At 44.2% G+C, this 22,103-nt stretch overlaps 1 protein-coding gene across 5 annotated transcripts in view; it reads right to left on the bottom strand.

Moving 5' to 3' along the window:
- LOC124996542 (mucin-5AC) overlaps positions 1-18,875 on the bottom strand; it is a 35,157-nt gene extending 16,282 nt beyond the window's left edge. Inside the window, exons 1-3 of one of the 5 annotated variants that reach the window (XM_047569678.1) lie at positions 18,267-18,875; positions 8,204-11,984; positions 5,851-5,925 (exon numbers count right to left, since the gene is read on the bottom strand). In XM_047569678.1, the coding sequence (XP_047425634.1) occupies positions 5,851-5,925; positions 8,204-11,172 (3,044 nt within the window). In that variant the 5' untranslated portion in view covers positions 11,173-11,984; positions 18,267-18,875. The other 4 variants (XM_047569680.1, XM_047569681.1, XM_047569682.1 and 1 more) reach the window with 4 other exon arrangements.
- Positions 18,876-22,103: the final 3,228 nt, after the last annotated feature.

Genomic DNA, 22,103 nt, shown 5'->3' with positions numbered 1-22,103 from the left:
TGCATACGCGTATCGGCGCGAGCGATAGTGAAGTGGTATTCATTGACAAATGCTTAAAGAGTAAATCCAGACTGTAAATGAGAGGAGCAGAAAGAGAACAATTTGGGTGTGAAATGAGGCCACGGCGCAGATACGAAACAAAAATGAATGGCATCTCCACAGATATCAGCTAGCGGGGCAGAGAGAAAGAGCAGGAATGCTTCCTCAGCACTCCTTTTTCTTAATTATCTGCTGTTCAGTGAAGGCGATGACGGATTGTATTTGAAAGAAGAAGAAGAGAAAAAAAACTCTTAGTGGACTTATAGTTTAGCTGAAACGTATGGTCCGGAGAGTCATTAATCCACCTCGGGAGTGGCGGCCTATCGAGCTCCTCCAGTGAAATGCGTGATCGAGCAAAAGACAGAGCAGTTGCGGAGATAAAGCAGCGGAGTACAGATCTGATTAGACCGCTGTCTTCGCACGCTCCACGGGGATTAAGCACAACGGTTCCTTGTTAGACCTCCCTACTTTGTTCCATCGAGCACTTTTGCCATTAGCAAAAAGAATAACGGGGAGAAAAATCACAACTCCGCTCACTAATTACCACGCCTGCGCCGCCACACAGTCCGATTCACATTTTAATATGCAGTTAATGTGCCACCGGTGCTGGATAAATAACATCAGATACATCATGCATTATTCGTCCTGTAATATGAGACCTTATAAAGCAGAACAAATGAACCGCTTATTTATGAGTCTTGGTTGGGTACAAAATGTTCAAAATGTTATATTCTGTAGCCACTAGTATCTACATTTGCATGCTTAAAGTGTCATTAGCATTTTTATATAAGGTTTGCCCTGCAAGAAGTCCTGAGAAACTGAAGAACAAAGCTGTGTGCAAACACACAAAGACGTGATTAAACACACGTATCAAGATAGCATAATAACATATCATTATGAGGCTTTCATTTTTCTCTCTTTTACAAGGTAATTTTGTACTTTTTTACTTAAAATAAATATGTTTTATCTCCTTTCAGTTTTCTTTTAGATACATACATGATGTGTGACACATTAAGTCTGATTTGGTCACTTTTTTTGTTTCATGAACTTTGTCGATTATTTGGGGATATTTGCAAAACCCACAATATCTGGTAACAGCAAAACGGCTGTTCTCATAGTTTTCTCATAGTTTTGGCTCATAGTTTGAACCACAGACCAGGGGTCTTCAACGTTTTTCAGACCAAAGACCTCCAAACTGATAGTGAGATTAAATAGGGACCCCTTCCTACTATATGTGTTATATATTAAACTAATGATAGTGCTATTTATAAATATACATCATTAATATCATTTTGCATTCAGTATTAAGCTATCCCTTATCAGTTTACTAAAACATGTTAAGAAATTCAAATTTTTGTGGGGAAATTAAAAAAAAATATATATAAAAATGTCTAATCAACCAAAGATTTTGTGACCTCCCCTGCAGTGCCTCCATGGACTCACTAGGGGTCGCCGACCCCTTTTTGAAGACCTATGTCATAGAATGCCCATGAGCTCCTTCTCAAAAGCAAGTAGAGCGCCTCCTGGTGGCTGATTTCAGTGTAGGTCATAAGCCCCTCCATGTTGGTGGATGGGACACTAAAATATACTTTTTCAAGGATACTTTATGTCATTTTAGGTAGTTAATATAATAGTGAGACATACTGCAGTGTCCATATTTCTGATAAGTTTCATTTTAGTTAGTTATCTGACGCCATAGAAACAGGATGTGACATCATGCTGATTGTAAGTTGCCATGAAAAACTGCTCCACAAAGTTGTCTCATACGACCGTGAGAGGAGGAATAAATGAAGAAATGTGTATAGCGTATAATCAAACATTTTTTTGTACTTTTGCAGAGCAGAGCGCAGTATTAATCAAGCAAAAACGTGAGTCTGGCGGAAATATAACGTGGCTAGAATTCTTATGTCAGTTTGACCAATGCAATGAAGTGGGGACGCATCGTCCATATTTACACAGTCTACGGCTGGAACCCAAACATCAAGTTTAAACAAAAGCCTGAAAAAAGCGAATTGACTATTAATGTGGAATTGGTACAGCAGGTTTTGGCAGTGAAAAATTAGGTCAAGACTCTCATGAGATTATGACTTGTGCAAGTGGCCAGGGTATGTCCAATTATAAACTACAGTACGTACAGCTATTGGTGTGTTTTAGGTATGACAACAAAACAACAACAACAACAGTGGTGCACTGCTTTCGTGTGGAAATTCTCCTAAAGGCCATTATGCACCGGCCATCTGCGAGTCTGTGGCCCACGAGTCAGACGGCAGCTTTTTGGCCTATTCACCGCGTTGACTATGCAGAGGAGTCCGTGCCCATCGCTCAGTCTGATTGGCCGTTTTTCTTACAAAACCAGTGCACGAGAAGAGAAGTGGATGCGACAAAAGTGTGACAAACAGGACTCCTCTCGATTTACACTGCCAGTGCCATCTAATCTGAACACATATTTCCTTTCGAACAAAGACCACGTGTTACTTGTTGCAAGGATGTTTATTGGCAGACACGGGAGATGGGTGGAAGGGTGAGAGGGGAGTAATGCGTAGATGGATGATGGTTAAAGGAACCCGGGGGCGGGAGTGCGTCTCGGGAAGCTTCGGCTCCTCGTCACCCAGGTGCCTGTGATGAAAGATGGAGGTGGACGGAAAGAAAAGAGAGGGACGGGGAGGGGAGGGTGGGGGTTGAGAACTGAGACGGACAGAGAGAGGGAGAGAGGGTCAGGACACGACTTTATAGGTAAATGTGGGAAACACGATGACATGGGGCGTGGCCTCGTGGTCTAGCGTGAATAAATGAATAAACGTTCGACCTGCTGATCATTGCGATTCATGATGGCGGCTTGTAAGATAATAGCTCTTCCAGACCTAACTTTTGAACAACAAAGTGTAGTATATGTGCAGCTTGTTTGACAGTGCATGACAGACAGTGATAGATGGCACATGTCCTTGTCTGGAGTTGGCCAGGAGAAAGCTTCTTTACTATATTACCAAAATAATGCTGTTTTTTTTTTCTGCATACTTTTGCTGCAGCACGTGCAGTAAAATTGAGCCAAAGCACTAAAGTTGCTGACTGGAAAAACAGCTATAGAGAGATACTAAAATGCTAAACAGCTGAGTGGAACTGAAGTGTGGTGATTTCTACTGTATCAGTGCATTCGACCCTTTTCACATTACGTGAACTTGTCTGACCTTCTGCTATTGTTAAGATACCTGTCATAGCAGATTTATGGTAAATCTCAGTGCTCTGTGAGTCAATTCAAATTTGTTGGTGCCTCATGGGACGAGGAACGAAATCTGGAATTTTCTGGAGTATTCTCCCATCTGAACTCTTCAAGCGGATCGACACTGGATGCCGCGCTGAGCTGTGCTCTTATTCTGGGTCTTAGATTTCAAGAAGCTTTTTAATTGATGGAATCTGCCTTGTCAGATTTTATGACTTTCCCATCACTCACTCGTTCTTTGGGCTTCACTTTATCTTCACCTTTTTTTTCTCCGTCGCCGGCAAATTCTCTCCTTTTAAACTCGGCTCAGCTTGAGCCTCAAAGAAAAGGGAGCCGCGTCCCCTTTCAAAGCTGGAAAAATCCCCCTTGTCACACATGAAAGAAACGTGTCCACTTGACAGGTGACTGAGCGATAAGTCCTCATCTGGCCGTAAAAAATGCAGCTTGCGATGCAGGCTGCACAGCGTAATGTTAAATATTTCAATATTCCCACCCAGAGGAAAAACTCTTGATGATATACTATAGCATACCAGAATAATAACTTATCATCTGTCCTGTTTCCTTTATTGTTTCATCTGTATTTCATACTTGAAGATGAAGATGCTGCTCTGCTCCGTTCCTGAGCTGCAACATTCTAGTGTTTTAAGATGAAGCTGTGCTTAATTTCTGAATGAATCACTTCTTTATGGACCCCCACCCCTATGCTCTCTCTTCCTCTTGTTCTGTCTCTAAATCTCAGATCTTTACTCTCAGATCTCTCCCTTTTTAGCTTTTTCGCTTTCGACTCTTTTTATCCTCCGCTGTCTTTCTTTGCGTCCTCCCCCGCTGTCTTTCTTCGTCTTCGTGCATCTTGATTGAGGCAGTTTGCATACACAGTGTAAATACATTACAGAGCATAACCAGATTAGGATAACAGTTTGATTGAATCATTTATGTGGTTTACAGTATCCGAACTTCGGCTATGATATCACCGCGTTGATAATAGGGTTAGGGTCGAGGATATGCTGCAGCTACAGGAAACACCCCATTAGCGCTGCAAAATAATAAATAATAAATGAGCGAGCGCGAATGGAGAATAGGTGAGCGTGCACCATCAAATCGCAGAGAGTAATCAGTCCATACATGCCACATTTCGCAGCTCCAGTCCGCAATTTAAAAGACTGATGATGGCCTGTTAATTGGGTTATGCTCTCTCAGATTTATGACATAATTTGACTAACATCACCTCTCAAAGGTGTTTACATGAAAGTTTTAATAATCAGAGTACCGCTTTAATCCTGCCATAATAAAATTACATTTCTGCACGCAAGCACTCATGTCATCCCCCCTATCCCTACACGGTTTCATTTCTCTTCTCCCTCTGCAGGATTTTATTTTCTGATGTTGACATTTGCAACTAAAGAGACACAGATTTCAGTCTAATAGCAATCCACTCTTCTCTTTTTGCCTTTATTCCCCCTCCTGTAAAGTGTGAAATCCTGTTTGTTAATTATTTTAATTTAAATCTCAAAGCGCAGTGTTGAGTGTGTGTGTGTGTTCTCGTACAGCTATCTTTCTGAGGACCAGTTTGAATTTGTGCAAAGTAAGAGCATTTCTGGCCGGTCCTCACTTCTTTACGAGGCTATTTGATGATGAAGACCCGGTTGTAGGGTAAAGGTTACAATGAGGTTATGATTAAGATTAGGGTTAGAGTTAGACACTCAATTGAGATAGTTAGGGTTTGGGTAAGGGGCTAGGTAATGCCTTATGTCAGTGGATGTCCTCACTAAGATAGCCATACACACGTGTGTGTGTGTTTGTAAAAGACAGATAACGAGAGCAGAAAATGAGAGGAGGAAAGACGCGACAGAGAGGAAACAAAGTGGGTACACAACCTAAGTCTGCACTGTTGCTCAGCTCCTATTATCTGTGGTGTCAGTTTTTTTTTTTTGCTTCATATTTAATATCTTTTTTAATATCTTCTTCCAATTTACATACATATTTAATATATGTATTACTTTTATAAACACCTGACTTCAAGCTGTTACTAGAGAAACTAAATGTAATTGTAACTTGTATAATTATATTTCTCCACAGTCGCATAACAGGTATTCTGGATGTATATAGGGTATAGGGTGGGGAGGGGTTGCATTTATTTAAAGAGCTATTTAGATCAACAAACAAATATAATGTACCTGACACATAATCTCTCATATTTCTTTTTTTTTATTATTATTATTCTTTGGTGGTTTAAATTGCTGGGGTCCAGTTGAAGTGTAAAATTGAAGGTAATAGGAGGGTTAAACGTGAGAGGGAGTGTGCGTGATAAGTCTCAGTAAATCTCTTGTAACTGTGTTCAGTGATCAAACCTGCAGCGGCGTTTATGTAATGAGTGGGCCATACTCAAAGTGCTGCATCTGGCTGTGCTGTCACACAGAGCAGAATGACAATCCTACCAAGCCATAAAACTGAACTTTCACGACTGATGTGATTCAAAATGACAGCGCGATGCACATAACTCTGCACCGAGACAAGCTCGGCGCACTCATTGCTCGCGTGTAAAACAAGCGATAAATATGCAGAAATGCACACTTGCACATACAGTACGCACATACCTGTAGATGATGCAGGCGCAGTCCCTGCAGGTGCCACAGTTCTCAATGTCCTGTCCGGTTCTGTAAGAATGTCTTCTGTTGAAAAGCACACAAATGCCATATCAGGGGAAAAAGACTCATGTTTCTTGTGTGTGTGCTTGCGTGAGCTCACAAAGACATATCCGGGTTATCGGTTCCCTTGTGAAACCGAATTTCTGGCACACACACACACACACACACACACACACACAATCCCTGCAAATATCTTCTCTCTGAAATCACCCCTGATCATTTTTTAATGAGCAAGACCCCTTCCAACAGTCTCAGTCAGTTACGTAAACCATGAGTCACTATATCACTCGAGGCAAAAAATAATGCTTATGAGGTAGAAGTCAAGTCTGCATGCACAAGACCCATCACTGAATTCTAACGCACAAGATATGTCACTTTATGAAACTGAAGACTGTTCAGTCACATGTTTAAATGCCTGCAATGTATAGCTGTGGCGTGGTGTTACCGCTGTGATTTGGATTACCCTGCTCAGACATCAGTCAAGCCCTTCCATGAATTCATAGACACACATCCATCCATGTGTATCATTTCTTATCCAAGAATTTTCCCTATATCCTGCACTATTTTGGTGTGATAAGACTAAGCAGCTTACAATGTAGGAAGCAGATTAATTAAAGACTTGATGAGAATGGCAAAGGGTTTACTCTGAGAGGCATGAAGCGTCTGAAACCACCAACATGATGACAGTCAGATGCTGATTTCCATCGCCTTCTGCATGCATGCATGCATGAGTCAAGAGCTGCTGCAAAATAGGTGCAACCAAACTCCCAAGAGGCTCCCTGTGGTCTTACATGACATAAATTCTTTAGCATATTGAGAGTTGAGACTTGCATGACTGACATGAGACTTCATAAAAATAACTACAGACGCTCCCTTGCTTTCTGTGTGTGCTGCATCCAATCTGGTATGCCTTTTTCTCTTTCTGGTCCTCACCCTGCTGTTTGAGCCACTTTGTTCCTCTTGTCTTCTCAGTCCAACCAAATTTACATTGTGTTCTGTCCACACAATGCTCACAATGCTGGGATTGGCTATAAATAGAGGAGCTGCATCACAGCAAAGCTTAGGCACAACAACCATCTATCTGTAATATTCTGAGCACACGATGCAGGAAGGTTATTACTGCTGGGCTGTGGATATTCCCTTTTTGGTGGAGAATAATCTTCCTACAGCAACCCACTTGTCTACTCCATTCCAGGAGAGAGGAGAGATCTTTTAGTGCAATGCTGCGATCAAGTCTGCCCCTCGTTTGTTTCTGTGTGGCGTGGACCAGATTTTTAGTGGGAAAAATTCTATCTATCTGTCTATTGGTGTGTCTGTCTATCTATGTGTCTGTCTCTCTGTCTGTTTGTCCTTTCAATTTAATAAAGGCTAAGTGAAGACTGAATGTTAAAAATTACCAGATGGCTTTTCACACTTCACTTGGCTTGGCCCTGGGCTGAGAGGTCCTGTTAGCCGTGGGTTTACAGCTCCATTAGCCTGAGGGTTCCAGTCATTTCACATTTACAACTTTATGGGATGTGGGATAGTTCCTCTTTTGGCCCAAGGCTTTCACAGCGCATTTAAACCCAGACAACCCACTTTCAAATACCTTGATTTAACCCTGGGTGAGACAACACTTTTCACACTACTGTTAGCACTACCTTTGGACACCACATTAGCCACGTGGTGGAGAAAAAAAAAAAAAGCAGCACAAAGCAGCACTGTGATCCTTGGCAATATTCCCTACTGTGTGAAATTTCCTCTAATATCCAATTACTGGGGTAAATATTTAACCATTTTCATTCATAATGAGGGTATTAGCTGACCCAGGAATGCTATCAGATTCCATTTAAAACAAAGCTAAATCTGAGAGTAACCAGACTTGTTTGAGTTTTATTTTTTTTTCACTACCAAACAAGTCCTGCAGCTTTCTTTTGAGATATACAGTGACCTAGATGTTATCCAGTCAAAGCGGACAGGCAGCCAACAAAGACATTACAGGTTTCAGTTCTCAACAACAATAACAAAGGAATGTGGTTGTGCCCACACCAAAAACTACCCTTTGGAAACTAGCTTTTCCAAAGACTAGCTAAGGGCTTATTAAATGTGAATATGAAAAGCCTTCAAACCAAAACCTGTCAGCAGTTGTTTGGAAGTCATTAGTTATAATAATAGAGTAAACATGCTAATCCGTAAATGTAACAACCTGACAAAAAATCTGATTAATCTCAAAACATTGCTGATTAAAACAGTTTGGAATCAGTGAGCAGGCATTACCTTCTCATTATATTAGCTGTTCTACTAAAATGAAACATAGCCTCACCCATCTCTCTCTGCCTCCTTCTTCTCGAGGTCTTGAATGACATCCAGCAGGACCTTAATGGTGTTCTGGCTGGTCTCCAAGACTCCCTCCAAGCTGTGTAGCTGGGTCTGCAGACTACGGATATCATGCAGGGGTCCGTTGGGGCTCAGGAGCTTTTCTGTCACCTTGGACGGGTCCAGTTTACACCTGGCACCAGACACCAACCCTCCCAAAATTTCCTGGACCTGTCTTAGAGTGTCAGCCTGGGTGGCAGTCAAGGGCCCGGCTGTGGGCCGCTCCCCAGAAGCACAGCAGCCCCTGGATCCAGAGCAACCCTGCTGAATTGGAGGGAGAGCGTGTTGGCTGTTGGGGGTGCTGGGCCTGGCGTTGGCTCCTGAGCAGAGCATTTTGTGCAGAGCCCCAAGCTGAGCCTGGGCTGAGCTAAGACAGCTGGGCTTAAAACAGGCCTTGGCAGGAGAGGAGGAGGACTGCTTCTCTCCCTTCATCACAGCGACTGGCGGTGTTTGAGCTCTGTGCTTCAGAGAGCTGGCTCTCTCACAGAGCTTGGGTGAGTCCGTACATTTTATGTCCTCCTTTTTCTCCTTCTCCTTCTCTTTATCTTTCTCACTGGCCTTGCTGTCTGCCCTGAGCATGGGTGTTCGGATTGCAGGACCTGGTGGTTCATTTCCCTTTTTCCGTGGTGTGTAAGGTGGAGGTGGCGGGGGAGGAGGTGGAAGTCGAATGCCCCTCTTATCCTGAGCATTGTAGGGGGCCTGAGAGGGGGGCGTGTATGGTGGCGCAGCACGAAATGTAGAAGAGTACAGAGGAACAGCTTTAGTTGGTGTTGCACACGGGTGAGCATTTGGAAGAGTGGACGCATAGGTTTTCACAAGTGGAGGCGGAGAAGTGCAAGATTTCAGTTTTGGGACTGGCGAGGAGTAGGGGGTTATGCCTGTGCTGGTAGAAGAGGTATTTTGCAGATCTTGACATGGAATATTACAACGAGATACAGTTTGTATGACGGTGGCATAAGAAGATGAAGTAGGATTTAAGTGTGGTGCGTGGGGACCCCCTGAATGCGTGGTGGTATAATATGATATGGAAGTGCAGGACAAAGCAGTTTGAGTCACAAATGTGCACGGTGTTAGATTTGTGGGAGATGTAGAATTTGTTGCACCTGATAGTGGTTGATTTGTCACATTAGGGGAAATGGCTCGATGCTTGAGAGGGTCAAGAAGGGGTACAGTGGAGGTTATAAGTGGGGTAGGGGTAGCACAGTTTAAGGGAGGGGATGATACAAGGTTTAAGGTAGGGGAAGTGCAGTTTTGGGTGGGGCACGGTGGCGCAGTTGAGGAAGGACTGGAACAGACCACAGCTGTGCTAGGGGTTGTTGGAGGAGACAAAACTGTATAATAGGGAATAGGGTATTGGGTAACAGTGGGTGGAGAAGTGGAGCAAGGAATGGGCAATGCTTTAGGTGGAGGTGGTGTGGTGCAAGCTGGCTTGTCTGGAGAGGTGCAAGTTGGCTTAGCGCAGTGTTCAGGGGTTTGTATTGTTGCACTTGTAGGCGGGGGAGAGGCACAGTAAGGCACAGTAGTTATTTGGGTGGTTGGAGGCTCTTGAGTTGGCGTTGGGGATACAGGACTCTCAGCCTGAATTTGCACTGGACTGGGAGATACCTTCACAGGTGGGGAAGCAACGATGCTGCAAGTTTGTGTCTGTGTAGTGCAAGGTTTAGCATTAGGAGCATGACTGGGAGACTCTGTTTGTATTTGAGTGGTGCACTGTTCAGCATTTGGAGGTAGGGCTGGACGAGAACAGGTGTTTTGAGTTTTTGGTGTGCATTTTTCATCACTGAAAGATGGAGGCTGATGCAGATTTTCAGTTTGAATTTGGGCGGTGCAGTACTTTGAATTGAGAGGGGTGGAAGGGGTCTCAGTTTGAACTTGAGTGGTACAGAGTTTGGTATTTAAGGGTGAGGGGGATGGACAGGGGCTTTCTGTTTGCGTGGGAGTGGTGCAGTAGTGCACTTCCTTTCCAGGATCACTTGTTGTCCTATTTAGCCGCTTTCTCCTCCTGACTGCTGAAGGAGTACTGCTTCCCTGACGCTTGGGGCCATCTCGGCAGGATACCGAGGAACAGTGACATGGCTCAATATTGTGAAGGACTGAAGGGGGGCAGCTGTGCCTTGAGCTTTTTAACACACTCACGGCTGACTTCATTTCTGTCCTGGATGTTTTGGACCTTCGTTCCACTACAGGTCGATCCCCGAGGCCAGGGGGTCCGTTTTGATCTTTGGACCCAGGCAGCGGGACATGGTTGTGTGTAAGGTATTCATCTTGTGAATCATGTTCGTCATCTCCATCCACACCAACTGAGTCCCCAAGGCTGTGGCTACGTGTGTGGGTGGAAGAGAGAGACTGCTGCTTTTTCAGGCATGGGGAGGTCTGAATGGCTGTGCTGGTACTCGTACTGGGCTTGCGTGTCATTGGCAAGGTTAAGGAGTTTGTCTGCGGGGGTGCCCAGCATCGACGTGTAGGACCAGGTGTCAGTGGATGAGGAGGTGCTCGGGCTAAAAAAGCAGCCACCACCTCTATAGTACTTGCCATGTCGCCACGCACAGCCCCCACCACAGAGGTTTGCCCAGGAAGTCCCTCAGAGTGCGGCCTATCCCTGTCATTCCATGGCTGGGAGGACCTGCTGCTGTGTTTGCGAAGAGGATGCGGGCTGTCACAATCTGTGGCAGGCCTCTGATGGCTATTGTTTTCTCCTGTTCCACTGTTGCCACTGCTGCTGCTGCCATCTTCCAGGTCTTTAAAGCGAACCTGGTGGGTGCGGTTGCGCCGCCTCTTGAGTCGACTCTCAATATCCGGGGAGTCTCGATTGAGCAGCACTGAACGTACAGTCATTGTCCCTGGCAACTTGTCTGCCAAGGTGCTCTTGCCATTGGTTTGGCCTGTGAGCAGGTGGTTGGGCTCTTTGCTCACCATTTCTCCAGCCTCTCTCGCCCCTGCAACATCCACAGGCTTTGCGGGCAGTTTGCTGTTTTGATGGCCTTGTTTTTAGTGCGTCAGCGAGGAAAGTGATCTTTCCATTACTATATATTCATAAGAACAGTGAGAGATCTATACAGTTAATTGACTGAGTTCCAGTTTCATCTCAAAAGAGGCTGGAGGACTCGATGTCTCTTTTTAGGATTATGTATAGTCTCTCAGCTCATCTGTACACCAGTGACTTTCTTTGCAACCAAGATTGTCTTTTTGGAAATGATGGATTACCATGTTCACAGTTCAAGGTGTAGTGATATCAAGGACAGAGAGAAACAACTTAGTATAGATCACTGTGACAAACGCTTACACAAAGAACCTCTTATACTCATAGAAAAATAAATATATGGAGCATCAAATATTCTTTAAAATTAGTGCGTCCATACTGTTTCAAGTCTTCTGAAGTTGTGCACTCTTAATCCCATATCTCTTTGAGCGTCTAGAGAGATCAACTCTTGGCAAAGTTTCCTGCAAATAGGCAGAGAGGAAAGGAACGCAGCCTGTCCATGCTTTGTCTTTCTGTCACATTGGCTTCTAGTTGGCAGCCCCTCCTTCTCCATCCACTTTGTCCCCTGGGCCCTCAGGAGATTGGAAGGCCAAGGTATGGGATGGGCTTGCGTGCTTCCCCATAATGGCCTGTCTTGTTGAACTTTCTTGGTCGCCCCTACTTCCCTTTGATTTGATTACTTTCAGCCTCTGTTTCTTTCTCTTCTCTCAGTGAATCATTCGCTCATGGCTGAAGACGGCACAAGCTCCTAAAAAGACGAGAAAGACAAAGGGAGACAGAAGAGGAGTTAGAGGCTGTAATTGTTTCCACATTCTTACATTTCCATTGAAACGCGCTGTGCTTGTTTCTTGGGATAATGAAGAAGATATAAGACAGGCAGCTATTTTGAAACGCATTAGAGCAGGGTCAGCAGAGAATGTGAGAAGAAGACATCAATTCAAAAAAAAAAAAAAGCAGTGAAAGTTGGAGGTGTAAAAGGAGAAAACACTAAGGTAAATCATCAGCAGTGCAGAAATATACACTCACAACAAGTGAAAAGAGATTGTAATTAAGGCCTATTCACATTGGCTGAAGGGGATACTTAAATTTTATGTCTATTCAATATTCCTCTCTCATTATTGTTAAAAGTAGCTGTATTGTAGTGGCAGCAGCAGTGCTGGTTGGCCTATTATTGATGCTCATGGGAACACAGCGTGACTGTTATCATATTCCTCATGTGCGTGTGTCTTACAGATTTTTCTTTTCGTCCATGTTTTAACAGTCTGTGGCCCTGTTATCAGTCCTTGATGATCTGCCATGGTGACATCCTTTCTGATTCATCTGGTCACTTTGTGACAGTCTGTCCGCCATGCTGCAGTTAGTAGTATGTTCTCGTCACTCTGATTCTCTGGTCTGTTTTTGACGATCTATGGCCTTGATATATATATATATAAATATATATATCACTTCCATTTCCTGTCTGTGCCAATGGTAGTCAGGCGCGATGCCGTCGTTTGACTTACACAATCTATGGATCTGTTCCTTGTTATCTCTTCGTGACAGCCCCTGACACTGACAGGCCCAAGCTAATTCTGTGGGTGAGTGTGGCTGGCCATTACTCTGTTCTCCCAATCTTCTGTGGGAGGGGTAATTAGTGACTCCTTCACAGCTCTCAGGTTATTTAGGGAGAGAGATACCCGAGGGGCTGCCACTTTTATTTACGTCCACTGTTTTCCTCGCTTTCTCTCTTTCTTTACCCGGCTCTGAGGAGGAGGATCTTTGTCACAGTCGTGCCCCTTCGTCAACCCCTTTAAAAAACATGGTTATTAGGATTAATTATGATTAAAGTCACAGCAGACTGAGCCTCCAGGGTAAATATTAACCATACACACTCAGATGTATTAATGGATTTAGTAGCAAACCACGGCATCCTGTCTCATTTTACTTTCTTATCACTGAAGTGTAAACAAATGTGCTGCCTAAATATGAATCACACAGAAGACCAAATCCTTCTGTGTAATGGCAGATATGTTCTTACGCTACAGGGCAGGCTAAAATAAAACAACAACAAGGATTTATCTATAGCATACTGTCGACCTTCTTGGACACTACTACATTTGACCTTGTTGGTGATTTTCTCCCTCAATTCTCCCTGGATAAAATCCCGTTTCCACTCCTGTCTTTCCATTAATATCCTATTTCACCCCGGTCGTCAGTCTTCCTACCCATCGCTTGAAAGAAGCACTCGACTCTCAACCTTCACCCTGACAGATTTCCCTCTGAGTTTCATCCACACGTTGCAGGACCATTACCCTCACTCATTCTGTGGGGTGTCATTCTGAACATGTCTTCGTTCTGTCTTTCCTCCATCTGCCCCTTCTCATTTTTTTTTCTCTTACAACCCTGGTCACTCAGATCTTTTTTTTCCCCTCCCTTCTTCCATTACCGCCGCAATCTCTCTTTTTTTTTTTTTGCTTTTTGTCCCACATCCCCTCCTATCCAACACAGTTCCCTCCCTCTCGGTCTGCAAACTACCCTCGGATCACAATTTACGCTGACAATTTAATGAATCCAGACCCCCTTAATGCTGCGCGGGCTCACTCCCAGGGCCGGGGCCAGCCCTTTCGCACATGTGACATTTCCATGTTGAGCTTTATTGGCAGACAAGAGATAAATTACCACAGAAGAGGAGGAAAGTGTGCAACTGCATAATGTCGGCAAGGGTCATAACTCTTTGCGGTTATTATTGAAGATTTACTATAGCCACCTCTCTACCTGCCCACGTCTCTGAGAAGGCTTTGCTGTGAATATAGGCTTCTGTCCGCTTTCCTGCTTGTGCGGTTTTTACTCCTGTATGAGTGTGTGTGATGATAAAGCTAAGGTCACATCTGATCTTCCTGTGCTAAGCCGCGCTGACTCCGGGAAAGGTATCTGATGCATAAATAAAAAAAATAAATAAAAAAAAGAAGAAGCCAAGACCGTGGTTGCACAGACCTAATAATATTCTGAGCCTGAGTCTTTCAGGGATGTTGAGAATTGCGTCCATGCCAATAACACACCTTTGGGTCTCACTGTGCTGAGGAGGTGGAAGGTGCTGTGGATTCAATTGTTATGTAAAGGCATGTCAGATCGCATTGTCTAGGCACGCTTAAATTTGTCAGACAGGACCGAGATGAAGAGGAGGCAGAAAGAGGAAGAGGAAGGAAGAGGAGGTAGACATGCTTGGTTATATTTAGAGATGCTATGAAACACATAGCTAACTGAGAGGGGTAGGGATGGGGATACGTAGGAGGAAGAAGAAGGGGGTGGAGGGAGGGAGACGAGCAAAGGTAGGGGGACGGCGAGCAAAGCAGGAGGGAACAACCCCTGGCAGCAGAGGAAATGTCATGGTTAGGGTTCAGTGAAGTGGTAAATCAGGAGCATCAGCGTGTCAGGGCATTTAAGGGGGAACTGGAGAGGAACTAAGAAAAGCTATATGATCAGTTATTGGCCCTGTGAGCACAAGGAGGCTAAGAGTTATACCTGCGCTCTGTCAGAGGAAATTTACGACACAGTCACCTCAGAGAACGGATGCAAAGGAGCAATTGTTGTGTTTGCGCTCTTTTCCAAAGAGATCTTCAGTTTGAGAACAGCTCTTTGAGAGTTAGGTAAACACTGTGTGGAGCTCATCGCGGCTATATCTCAACCGGGAGATGTTTTTATATCGTGCAGTAAAACCAGCAAACTGCATATGTAAGCCCATAAACGATTTGCATGCGCACAGATCCGCGTGCGCCCATTACTTAAGCAGGATTCAAAAACAACCTTCGCAAAAAGAGTATACGAACAGTCTGCAAGTAAAGCAAATACATTCATTGTCTTTACTGGTCCGTAGTGTCGATATTTCATCGTTACAGATCCTTAAAGCAGAAACTGATGTAGCTGCCTCTGACTGATGAAAACTTAAGCCTCGTCATGCTTAACAGCAAATTAAATTATGCAAAAAAACGCAGATTAAATTGCGATTCATTACATATGCGCGGCAACACAGCGAACGCGACCATTGTCATTCCTGCCATTCATCGTGTAATAGAGTCAGGACGTATTTGCTGCTTTGTTTGTTTACGACTTTGCGCTGGAATCCAATTTGACCAGTCACAATCACAGCAGCGGCGGGCAACATTTCAGCAGGCGCTAGCTGCAGTATAAGTTTTATATAATCAACATCTAGAAACAGAGAGCATATTTTTTTTCATGCATCAGAATGAATTTATTTCCCCGGTGGTAGCAGCCATGTCTGAGCATTGAAGCACTTGGCCTCCAGATGCCAGCTCACTTACAAAAGTCTGTAAACAAAGACGGTCACATGCACGCCACTGGTTCTGCCTGTTGTGTTTATCTCTCGTTCTCTGCATCGGGGTGTTAGCTACGTAGCTACTAGCCTGTTTCTTTCGAGTGCAGTGCGGCACATTGTTGTTTGTTTCAGGAGGGCGTGCCTACACATACCTTATGTCTTTTTTTAACTGGTGAACAACATTTACAGGCAAATACCTGCTGTTCACATGGCCAGAAATACTGGAAATGAATGCTAAATGAATGCTAATCTTCTTGTCAGCTATAATTTAGCGTTGTGTTTACAGCTTGCTACTGCTGCAACATTCTTCTAATTTACTTGTTCTTCTTTGCTCTAGAACAACTCTTGAGAAAGAAATCTGGAGTTGTCGTTACTAATAGGTCGTTATGCTATTACCTTACTGGTCTGGCTCACTGGAGATCAAATTAAGCTGTATGTGGCCCCTGAACTTAAAATGAGCTTAACACCCTTGACTCAGATGTAAGAAATGCTCTCTGTAGAGGTTATGTTTCGCTTGTCTTTTCTGAGCTGCTATAAAAACAATGGCAACATGGTTGGCTCCATTAAATACAAAATGACTGAAATGACTGTACCACTTTTACAGTTTGTAGGTACAGGTGAATATACACTATGAAAGCATAATAAAGAATATTATAATCCATTTTATCCCGTCCTGAAATCTACACACTGGACCTTTAACTTTCAAGAGTTGGTGCACCCCATGCTGATTGGTTTTAGAAGAAAGTTCAGCACAGTCCGCTCTGTCCAGACAATTACCAAACACTTCTACCATACGCGTAAATGCAAATTTGCAAAGTCACTGTCACAGCTTTTTACTGAAGAGGACAACGCGACCACCGTCGTTTCTTGGATTCGTGGATCGCTACTAACTTTTACAGCGTGAGTGCCAGAAGTGATTTGTTCCATCTGCCCTCTTCTGATCAAAATCCTCTGCTTAATATAAAAATCTCTATATGTGGGCCAGTGGATTGAGATAAGCACACTTAGTCAACTGTGAGCAAATTTGAGGATGTTTGACTGTCTGTGAAAGAAAGCCAGCGTAAACATTGTTTTCTGTCTCGCAGTCATTCCGAAAGACTAATTGTCTCGTTTCGCCGGCTGGTTTGTAGCGTTTGTGCATCTCTTTTCCGCTCAAGAGCGTAAGTGTTCCTGAAGTCTCTGTTTTGAATGCTTAGTAACCGAACAGGTGGCCGGACTGACATGTCCAGCGCGCAGCTGCATGCTACATAGGTACATACAGCACACTCGGCTCCCTGGGGGGGCTCCTCTCTGCTGGGCTGTCATGCCGCAATGTCCCTGTCCGAACTAATGTCCCAAGAGTACATCATAGTGTGTCGCCTATAAAACCAAGTAGCTGTCAGCTCTGCGAAGACACCTGGTCAGCAGACACACAGGTTCTCTAGGTGTGAAGAAAACAAAATGAAAATGAAATAAGAGACTTCTGCTGGGTAAAGAGAGAAAATTAAGTGGCGGAGATAGACGACAGATTTATGAGCAATGTGAGAAAAGGATTTAGTGCCAGACCGGGGGGGAAAAAAAAGAAAAGAAAGAAAGAAAGAAAGAAAGCCGGGAGATGGAGATAGCTGACCCAGTGAAAGATACGCTGCTGAGATAAGATGAAAGAGAAAGATACAGTAGTGTAGAGCAGAAGGAGCGAGAGAACAAGAGGAAAGACTTGTGCGGCGACAGACAGGATTAACAGCACAGCGTTTCTGCACGGAGTGAGCGCGTGTGTGCGCGCGGACGCGTGCGCGTGCACGAGGAGGGAGTGCACGCGTTGTTATTTGTGTTTGGCGTGTCAGCGGCGAGAACGCTTAACTCACAAAGCAGAAGAAAAAACCCATAAATTATTCATGCGTCTAAATGTGGCACCATAACGTTGTAAATGTTGTCGGAATGCATTAAAAAAAAGAAGCTCGCGCGAAATTAAAATGCGAAATTAAATGCTCGTGTAGTCGGAACAGCATGCACTGGACCTTGCTTAAATACACACACACACCCACACACAAATCCATACAAATGGAATTCCCTCACTCACTCTGCCTCCTCCTCAAACTTTCTGCGTGCACCCCCCCCCGCCCCCCATCTCTCTCTCTCTCTCTCACACATGCAGCCCTCCTCATGACAAATATGTAATGAAAGCACGCCGCTGGAATCTGCAAAGCCACATCACTGACACACACACACACAATCTAAGCCCCTCACTCTTTAAAGCTCCTCGTAAAGCTGCACAATCTCAGAAAATAACTCCCACACCTGCACTAAAGCAAATCCCAGCATCCGAAACAAACGCGCATCCAATTTTTTCGCCAGATTCCACGCGCGCACACACTCCAAACACATGAGCACACCCCCATTGTCGGGATAAATAACGCACACGCACACACCTTTTCAAACACATAAACAAGCTGCACACACGCACGTGTGCGCTCGCATGCAAGGACACACACACATACACACTACCTGCCTATTCACTGAGCGGTTGAGCAGAATGCAAAGAGCCAAAACAAAAGCAGAAGTAGAGCATCCTCAGTGCTGGTGTCCACCGCGCGGAATAAACAGAGGCACTTCTACGCTGCTTTTAAATCTGTCCTCCTCTCGGATTTTTTTCTCTTCACTTCGTTATCTCTATGGTGATGCCGAGAGAAACGCTGCTGTACTATCTTCCATCAGGACACAGAACTGAGTCACACATACCACATCTCCCGCTTCCTGTTTCCCCTCTGTGTTGTCTCTTTCTCCCACGAGCGCTCGCTCCTCTTCTCCGCTATTCCTTCACATCGCTTCCTCCCATTCTTCCATCCCTCTGGCGTTCGTGCTCGCCTTTATTCCCACCTCTCTGTCACTGCCGCTCGGTGAGCCTCACACCGTTGCCTTTGCTCTGTGCTGTGTCCATCTGCTCCCCTTCTCTTGTCTCCCCCCTTTCTCTTCCTCCTCACCTCTTTCTCCTCTCCTCTCCCCTCCTCTCCCCTCCTCTCCTCTCCTCTCCTCTCTGGCTGTGTCTTCTCCTACCTCACCCTCCTCTTCTCTCCCGTGGATTCCTGCCTTTCACGTGGGAACCTTTTCATCCATCCCTCACAGCTCTGTGCTCCTCCGCTGTGCCTACCTAGTTGTCTGAGCGTTTGCGCTGTGAGTGGAAGTGAAAGGACAGGAGGGGGAGCAAGAAGACAAGAGTGAGCAAACAGGCAGTTATCCTCTCAGATGCTCCTCTCAGTTCTCCCTGTCTTGTTTCTTTTCCCTCTCTCCCCCCTTCTCTCTGCATCTCTCCATCATGACCTCCTCTCCGTGTCGCCATGCAAGCCCCCTGTATCCTTGTAAGCAAAGGGAGGGAGGGAGGGAGGGAGCGAGGGGGGGGAAGGAGAGTGGGATGGAGAGTAGGAGGCAGAGGGAGGTGGAGCTAGTGAGTCGGTCTAATTAAAAAGCAGAGTATGTACAGCTGCAGAGAGCGAAGAGGGAGACGGCGCGAGGAGGAGAGGGGAGGAGAGAGGGGAGCGAAGTGATCCAGGGGGCGGAACCAAGGGACAAGGAAGGAAGGAAGGAATGAGCAGTCAGCGGGGGGTAGGAAATGAGGAGCATGGGGTGTTTCGGAGTAGGGGGGTGGAGGGGGGGTTAGGTGGTAGTAGAGGTGGGGGAAAAGGAAAGAGCTGACAGGACACCAAGGTCAGCTGGAGTGGAATGCAGAAAGGTCAGGCTTAGAGAGAAGGAGGGAGAGGAAGATAGGAACAGACAGGTAGAATTATTCTACAGATATCTCCCATATGAGCGGGGGCAGAGTGGGGGGGAACCGTGACCAGCAGGATAATAGAGACACATGGACAATGGCCCTCTGAAGCAGAGGCAGATCCATAGTCAACGAAGGTTAAAGCGCTCCAGTCTTTTCAGGTCTCTCTGGATTAACATGCGTAAGTGTTGTGCATGCAAATTGACAAAGCGAGAAAAAAAAAAGAGAAAAGCTATCTGTATCAAAGTAATCAGGTGTTTCTGCTAAGGCTGGCATTTTTCAGCTTTATGTTTAGCACAATCTGATTGGTACATTGACCCCCATCATCGTCGCTGTACTGGCTGTTGTCACCTGAGGCGATGTAGTGGAAACCACCACGCAGCCGAGATAGAGAGATAAAGTATACACCTAAATGCCTTAAGGGCTGAGACATCTCATCCCATTTTATCAGCTCTTATCACTTATCTTCTCCCATCTCTTCTCCCTCTCTATCAGACTTACATTAACATCCCAGTAAATCTCATTTTTACATCTCTCAGATGTTCCACTTTTATGCTTCCAGATGCAATTTCCAGGAATTAGATGGATCTGAAGTTCAATTTTGTGGAAAGAACTCAATTACGCCCACTGAATTTACAGTAATCAGAAGTGAATCTGTTGCCATACTGATACATAAAGAGATACAGTCGTCTACCATAACGCGAGAGGATTTTTTTTTTGCTACATGCACAGTTATCGTATAGATACCGTATATGTGCAGTGATCATCATTCATATTCAGATCTTTGACGAGATCCCCCACAACTCCCACATGTGCTGCGATAATTTTAAGCTTTAAGCTTTATTTGTCATGCATATATGTACAGACTTACAATGAATATATGTTCTCTGCATTTAAGCAAGTGAGCCAGGGGAGAAGTTTGAGGGATTTCATTTGCTTTCTCACGGGATCAAACAAGTGAGCTAACGATCCCAAATCTGCTTCTCTAATGCTAATATACGTAAACTATCAATGCTATAATTCTGATATTATGCAGCTTCAAGAGCTTCATTCTACAAGTCCAGTTGCCCTTATTCAACGTCTGTTGGATATGCAGGTATAACATTCATCTTAATTTAGCGTCATGCATGCTAACATTTGCCTGCACGCTACTTCCACAGCTCACAGTCGCAACTGAAGTCACTGTTAGCGACAAGCTAGTCAGCGCAGTTAAATATATAACAATTGACTAAAAAAATAAATAAAACAGAGATTAAATAAGTTATTTTTTGCAATGTGGACCCCAACAAGTTCACCTTATCAGCTTGAAGGGTATTAATATGTCATCTTTGAGTTCACAAGATGTTTCCACTGCCCCCCAGTGGCCAAAAAAAAAAAATATTAAAAAGTTTCCTCTCCATTAAACGTCCTAAATTAAAATCTTTACTTAAGCAAGCATGTATCCAAAATTACAAGATTTAACAAAGATATTATTGCAAAATATAAACTTAAATTACCAAATTAAAGTATAAAACACGCTGTCTGTTTTGGATCTCCTTAGTATTTGTTCTGCTGCTGTAACTCAGGATCAGGCCCCAGGATGTGCATCTACAGCTGGAGAGAGGCAAAGTGACGCATAGGTTGAAGGAGTGTTCAGGGTCACGCGCTGCATCCATCGAGAGCTTCGCTTTACACGACCGGAGCCACTTTAACGTCCGCGCTGAAGGTTGAGAGAGACCACTGATGTTAGAAGTAGCACGTCTGTGGCGGTTGGACGCCGTCAGCGTGGCGAAACAGCAGATGGAGCGGTGGATGATAATGACAGGAGGACAGACTCCATGAGGCGTCTGCACAGGCAGAGCGGGCGACCGGCTACAGAGAGGACCTTGAGTTTGCAGACAACAAAGAGCTTCTGCTGGCAGTGTTTAGTGTATTGTCCATTATACTCTGACAGCGTTTGAAGCTCTCTACCGTCTCAACCGCTCCATCGTTGATTATAGTGGAGTTGTGTGAGGGTCATTTGGAGAGACCTGAAAAGCAGTTTTTTTATAGTTTTAGTGAGGCTCAGAGAGTAGAGCTATCTGCACACTGCTTTGTTTAACAAAATGAGACTGACGACGGGCCACAGCAGACTTTAGTAGTTAATTTTATTAGACGTCCAGCTTATCTTATTATCTATTTTTACACGGACCTGAGATTTTTTTTAAGGCTAGTCAAAATATCATTTGGTTCTATAGTCTGGTTTATACTTGCAAAAATAATGAAACTTAAGTGCTAAATGGCGACGGTTAATATTTCCAAATTCCTCAGATATATTCCGATACAGTATAGCTACTTAGTGTTTCGTGCTTGTTAGCAAATCTTGACTAAAATTTTATGGCAATCACGGTAAACTGCATTGGATTTAACGCTAATTATCAAACGTTACCTAAACGACTGGGTTTAATGCTAATTATCATGTATTAGTTAAACTAATATGATGATGACAGCCAGCTATCGTGGTATAGTAGCTTTCATTTGATTTGATTAGCAAATTATAATCAGCAAATATTAAGAAAAACGTGCTTCGTTAGCATATTGACATCTTGAACAAATGCTACAGGAAACACGTAGCCTGCTGTGTTTAGTGTTAATCATGACATATTAACAAAACTAATATGTAAAAATATTACTGTCTTTAGGGCTATTTAGTAAATATCAACTCAATTAACAGAGTAACCGTGCCTTTTGTTTAATGTGTATTAGCAAATATTTGCACAACATGCCTCATTAGCATGTTAACACTGTGGAGAAATACCACAGGAAACCATAGCCTACTCTGTTTAGTGCTAATT

Source organism: Mugil cephalus, chromosome 19 (assembly GCF_022458985.1).
Source record: "Mugil cephalus isolate CIBA_MC_2020 chromosome 19, CIBA_Mcephalus_1.1, whole genome shotgun sequence".
Lineage (NCBI taxonomy): Eukaryota > Metazoa > Chordata > Actinopteri > Mugiliformes > Mugilidae > Mugil > Mugil cephalus.
The sequence above is the reverse complement of the archived record's forward strand: the minus strand, read 5'-3'. Positions and strand labels throughout refer to the sequence as shown.